This window comes from Lycium ferocissimum, chromosome 7, assembly GCF_029784015.1.
Source record: "Lycium ferocissimum isolate CSIRO_LF1 chromosome 7, AGI_CSIRO_Lferr_CH_V1, whole genome shotgun sequence".
In the NCBI taxonomy this organism is placed as follows: domain Eukaryota; kingdom Viridiplantae; phylum Streptophyta; class Magnoliopsida; order Solanales; family Solanaceae; genus Lycium; species Lycium ferocissimum.
Genome location: NC_081348.1, coordinates 47,765,885 through 47,771,884, shown reverse-complemented (window position 1 = coordinate 47,771,884; position 6,000 = coordinate 47,765,885). Strand labels below are relative to the sequence as shown.

Below are 6,000 nucleotides of genomic sequence, written 5' to 3'. Positions count from 1 at the left end.
CAGCTCTGACAAAGCAAATATAGGCAAGTTCTCTTGCAACACTCTCCACCCCTCTGCTTTTTTTTTTTTTTTTAAAGACCCTATGGTTTCTCTCTATCCGAATAGCATGGATGACTTCGGCATATACCATTCTGAACAGTCTAGCTCTTTCTGATCTCTCTTTCCCATTGGTGATTGCCCAGTGCACATATTGATCCCAGGTACCAATAGTAGTGACTGGTATATTGATCCAATGTAGGATTCTAGCCCGTAGTCTGAGAGTGTAACTACATGATACAGATAAATGGTCTCCGTTTTCAGTAGTATTTTTGCAAAGTGCACATGTTGGTTCTACATTCATCCTCCACTTTAATAACCTGTCAGCCGTGAGCATCCTCCCATGAAAGTGAATCCACATGGTAAACATAGTTTTTGCCCTTGCATCATTTTGGAACACCATACATTTCCATACCATTGGTTCATGCCTCTCCAGGAGTTGAAAATAAATATGTCTGATCATACTTCTACCTAGCCTGTTAGGAATGAGAGCTTTCTCTAAAATCCTTCTGGCATCAATGATCTGTCTAACCATCCAGATTGCCTATTTGGGGATAGGAGTTGTTTGGACAGTATGATTCTTGATCTAGTAAGAGTGGATCCACCTCATCCATAGCCTATCCTGCTTGTTAGCCAAATCTCAGCATATTTGAGCAATTGCAGCATTGTTCCATAAGGACAGATGAGTGAGGTTCAATCCACCACTTGCTTTAGGTGAGCAGACCCTATCCTAAGCCACTAGGGTCTTTTTTGTGATAGCATAGTTCCCGACCACACATAACTTTAACAGTAAAAGCATCAATTACTTTCAACACATGAGCTGGCAGAATATACGACTGTGCCCAATATGCTTGAATACCAAATAAAACTGTTTGTACTAAGAAAGATTTTTTGCAGTCCATGAGGATATCTTTTTGACAATCTTCTCAATCAATGGTTGCCTTTGTACTAATGTAATATTCTTAGTAGCCAATGGAATACCTAAATACTTAAAAGGAAGTTCTCTGTGCGAATAACAAAGGAATTGTAGTATCTTGTTCCTCTCATTCATTGTCACTCCTCCAAAATACACTAAGCTTTGGCTCAGATTTGCTTGCAAACCAGAAGCCATAGAAAACCTAAGAAAGTAGTTATGGAGAGTTGTAACAGAGGCTACGTCACCCCTTGCAAAAGGAAGTAAGTCATCCGCAAAACTAAGATGAGTAATTCCCAGTTTTGAGCATTCTAGGGTGAAATTTAAAAGTCTTGTCTTCCTTCAAAATAATGAGACTTCTACTCAGATACTCTATCACTACAAATAGGAAAGAGGATAGAGGGTCCCCTTATCTAAGTCCATTATCTGCATTGAAAGGCTCTGTAGACTCCCCATTCACAAAAGTAGTGTAGTTAGCTGTCTTTACACATTTCATCAACCATCCACTAAATTCCATAGGGAACCCAAGCTTTTCTAAAATCTGCTCCAAGTACACCCATTCAACCGAGTCATAAGCTTTCTAGAGATCAATATTTATCTGGCACTTATCATAAATATGCTTCATATTGTATGCTTTCGCCAACTTATGTAGTATGATGTCATCAGATATTCTTCTCCCAGGAATGAATCTAGACTGAGCTTCACATATGATGGAGGCAATAACTTTCTATAACCTAGCAGCTAGAACTTTTGAGATCATTTTGTATAACATGTTATAGCATACAATAGGTCTATAGTCCTCCACTGTCACAGGATTAGCCACCTTAGGCACCCATGTAAGAGTAGTACAGTTGATGGCCTTATACATCTTTCCTGTATTGAAAAATTATTTCACTGATGCAATAACATCTATGTGTATCACTATCCATGCCTTCTTGAAAAAGCAAGCATTAAAGCCATTAATTCCAGGGGCCTTATCATTATCAATAGCATGTAGTCTATCTATAATTTTTTGATCAGTCATAGGAGCACACAGAGCCATTTTCTGATGTTGTGTGAGTGCAAGTCCTTTCTTCATAATTGTTCTATCCATAGCAGGAAGCGATGTTGCTGCCCTTCCTATTAACCCCTTATCAAACTCAATGTTTTCTTTTTGTATGTCAGCCGGAGTAGTAAGCTTGTGCCCATCTAGAGACATAAGTTCACATACTTGTTTCATTTGTGTTATTTCTTGCATAACTGCAAAGAAATACTTTGTGTTAGAATCCCCAAGTTTAATCCATTTTGCTTTTGACTTTTGCTTCATTACACTTCTTCCACCAAAGACCACTTTTCAAGGGTCTGGGGTAGCCTCTTCTCTGTATCCGGCAGATTATCACTGTACTAGTTATTCAACTGCATTTGAGTAATCTTGAGTTCTGCCTTAGCCTGATATATCTGTTGTTTCACATTTTTGAACTCTCTATTGTTCAGTGTCTTAAGCTTTGGTTTGACTCCCTTCAATCAACCAGACGTTCCTCATACCCCATTGGGCCCTCTGTTGTCTCCAAGCTTCAGTGACTATTGGTATGAATTTAGTATGCTCAACTAGCACATTAAAGAATCTGAATGGAAGCTTTTTAGGCTGAGGTGCTGCATACAGTTTAAGTACCATATGAGAGTGATCAAAGATCATTGGCAAATCATACTCAATTTGCACATGCCCCCAAGACTTCATCCAGTCACAATTGCTCTGTCCAATCTGCTCCATATCCTATCTACCCCTGGCTGTTTATTAGTCCAAGTATAGAAATCCCCTTTTCCAGACTAGTTCATTGAGTGATAGGTTATACAATCAGAGAAGTCCTGTATTTCATTTTGAGTGACAGGGTTGCCCATTAGCATGTCATTTAGGGAAAGTACATCATTAAAATCACCCCCATAATAACCAAGGCTTATTCACAGTCTTACCAATTCTTTGCAGTCCAAGCCATAATGATTTCCTTTGATCTAGGCCATTGAATCCATGGATTATAGTAACTACAGCTTCAAACCCATCAGTTTTCCCCTTCACCATACAGTGCAGGAATTGAGCCTCCATTTCTATCAGTGCCACATCATGCCATTGAGGGTCCCAGATGAACCGTGCCCTCCTTTTTGCTGCATCCTGATAATTATTCAAACACTCTCATCCATGAACTATATTCTTCAAAACTCCTTTATTTTTGTAAGCTTTCACTCTAGTTTCGACTAACCCTACTAGTTTAATACGATTACTAAATATGTACTGTCCCAATTCTTTCTGTTTATACCTTTTATTCACACCCCTTATGTTCCAACATAACCACTTCATATAGATTTGATGATGCCCCCACCTCTATAGAGGGAAGTGTATGAGGATTCACATTTCCACTAGCCAGCTTCTCGAATGCATTCTTAGTAACAGTAGGAGTCTTCAGCACAGGGAAGTTTGCAAGATCAAGTGGTGGACTAGATTGTTATGGAAAAAGTTGATCATTTGCATTTTCCAACTCAGAATATATTAGTTATGGAAATATGATTATTTAACCTCCAACTTCAAGATTGAGTTTTAGGATTTTAACTACATCTATTTAAGAGAGTAATTAATAAATACCATAAAGGTCAGATTGTGCAATTAGTTTATTCCTAAATTTGGTTAAATTATGCGGTGATCCTATCAGACATCTATATATATATAAGCCAAACACTCTTATTTTATATCCAGAGCTACTCACTCATATATTCTACTTTTCTTTTTCTTTGTGTACCAAAATATGACTAAAAGGGGGATTAAGGCCATTAAGAATCTCAGTCCGAGTACGAAAAAAAATCATTCTAAAAAAAAAGATTAGATTCACTATGTAAGAAAGCAAAAGAGTTGTCTATTCTACGTGATATAGCAGTCGATATAATTGATTTTAGTACTCCTACAGATACTGATGCTTTTGCTTGGCCGTTTCTAGCTCGAGCTACTGACATATAAGGAATTATTCTGCTCGCCTTGTGGACAGAAATGAAAATAAGGTAGTTAAACATGACACCTATCTTCAATTAAAAGTGGACGATGAGGGAGAAAAAATTAATAAACTAGAGCAAATGGTTGAGGAGAAGGAAGTGAAGTATCTCTTCAACCAAACTTGTTGAGCAAAAAGATGTTTTGATGAATTTGATGCTAGAGAAGTTAAAGGTTTGAAAAACTACTTGCTGTTAAGAGTACCAAACTTGAGGAGAGGAAACAACAACTCAATGAGAATGTTGCTAAAGAAATTGATGTTAATGACAACAATCTGGAGAAGAGAATGATGAGCATCCTTAGGGTGTTGATTGAGCATGTAATACTTTTTATTTTTTCGATCACTGTTTTGTCATCTTGTCTTTTAATAGAATTTCGTAGTTCTAAGTTTGTGGCTCATTGTTCAACTATTTATGTTATTGTTGCTATTTTAATGATATATGAAAAATATTCTATTTAAGTCTTGTCAACCTATTTATATGTATCCCTTAACTTTTCATAAAAAAAAAAAAAACATGTTATATGGGGGTCAAGAATCGGGTTGAGAGTCGTGAGGTCTCACGTTAAAATTCTAGCGGAGATAAATATACTATAATTTCTTTCCATCTATTCAAATTTTGGTGGACAAAATTACCCAATACTTAGCACAAACTAATCCGGACATCATGATGATAAAAAGAAAACTAATTATATGTGTAAAATTTGAGATTTTAGTCCGGTATACCTACTTGTGCAACGACCAGTAATCTCATCCAATCATAAGCATATCATTAAGTAATCAATAACAACTAATAACCTTTGACACAATTTTAGCCAATCACTTCAATTAGTGTTTCTCTAATTAGGATGAGGAAACTTACCAAATAAATACTCACAAAACCTACATTGGGATCTCATACCGTCTCAACGATATGTTAGTTGTGATGCCATCATCTCTATGAGTAACATGAGTAATTTGAATTGTCTGCTGTCCTATCTTTAAAATTTCACCTATTGTCCTTTTCAATTAGGAAATATTGAAATGTTGAGGGATTTGACCACTAGTTCATACAATCGGGAAAAAGGGGGATTAGGAGACAAATTGCTCCTATATTATGCAAAATTGAATAAAAGGGGCAGAAATATTGATGCTTACCGGTGTTCTATATGAATAAGACACAAATTGTATGGTAAGTTTTGTATATCAATTTTCATGCATGGCATTGATCAACCATCATTTATATTTAAGGTTGACGAAGTTTCTAGCAAAACTTACTAAATTTGAACATACCTTAGTTGAAGAATAAGAAATTATACTTCAGATATTTAGAAGTAACCTTAAGAAGTAAAGGGTTTCGTTTCTGATGAATATCAATTGTTTTCAATACTGATACATACATATTTTATACACCCGAGATGTTATGTAAAAAGTTGAACATTTGTATTTTTCAATTTCAAGTATAATCATTATGGAAATTTGATTATTTCTCCAACATCAAGATTACTGTGTTTTAGGATTAATTTTAACTACATCTATTTAAGAAAGTACAACAACAACATACCCAGTATAATCCCCACCAGGTGGGGTTTAGGGAGGGTAGAGTGTACGGAGATCTTATTCCTACCTTTTGACGGGTAGGGATCAGGTTGTTTCCGATAGACACCCGACTCAAGGAGAGATGAAAAAGCATCAGTAATAATAAACAGTACTAATAAGCAGTAATAGCAGCAAGATAATAGGACGACGAAGTAAAAGAAACAATCAGATAGTGCTACAGATAAGAACAAGCAATCCAAAGCAGTATAGAAAGGCATGACAAAAGAATAAGAGATATGCGAATGCTAGAATAAAAATACAGGAAAATGACGGAAATAATACTAGACCAGCAAGAAAGAAAGGTGTACTACTAATCCTACTACTAGCCTTCTACCCTAATCTTCGACCTCCACGCCTTCCTATCTAGGGTCATGTCCTCGGTAAGCTAAAGACTAGTCATATCCTGCCTAATCACCGTCATATCCTGCCTAATCACCTTCCCCCAATACTTCTTCAGCCTTC

The 6,000-nt window shown here is 36.4% G+C and overlaps 1 protein-coding gene across 1 annotated transcript; it reads right to left on the bottom strand.

Annotated features, from left to right (window-relative positions):
- Nucleotides 1-1,835: 1,835 nt before the first annotated feature.
- LOC132062272 (uncharacterized) lies at nt 1,836-2,255 on the bottom strand. Its single transcript, XM_059454873.1, has one exon. It carries the CDS (start codon nt 2,253-2,255, stop codon nt 1,836-1,838), a length of 420 nt encoding a protein of 139 aa, XP_059310856.1.
- Between the last annotated feature and the right edge of the window lie 3,745 nt (nt 2,256-6,000).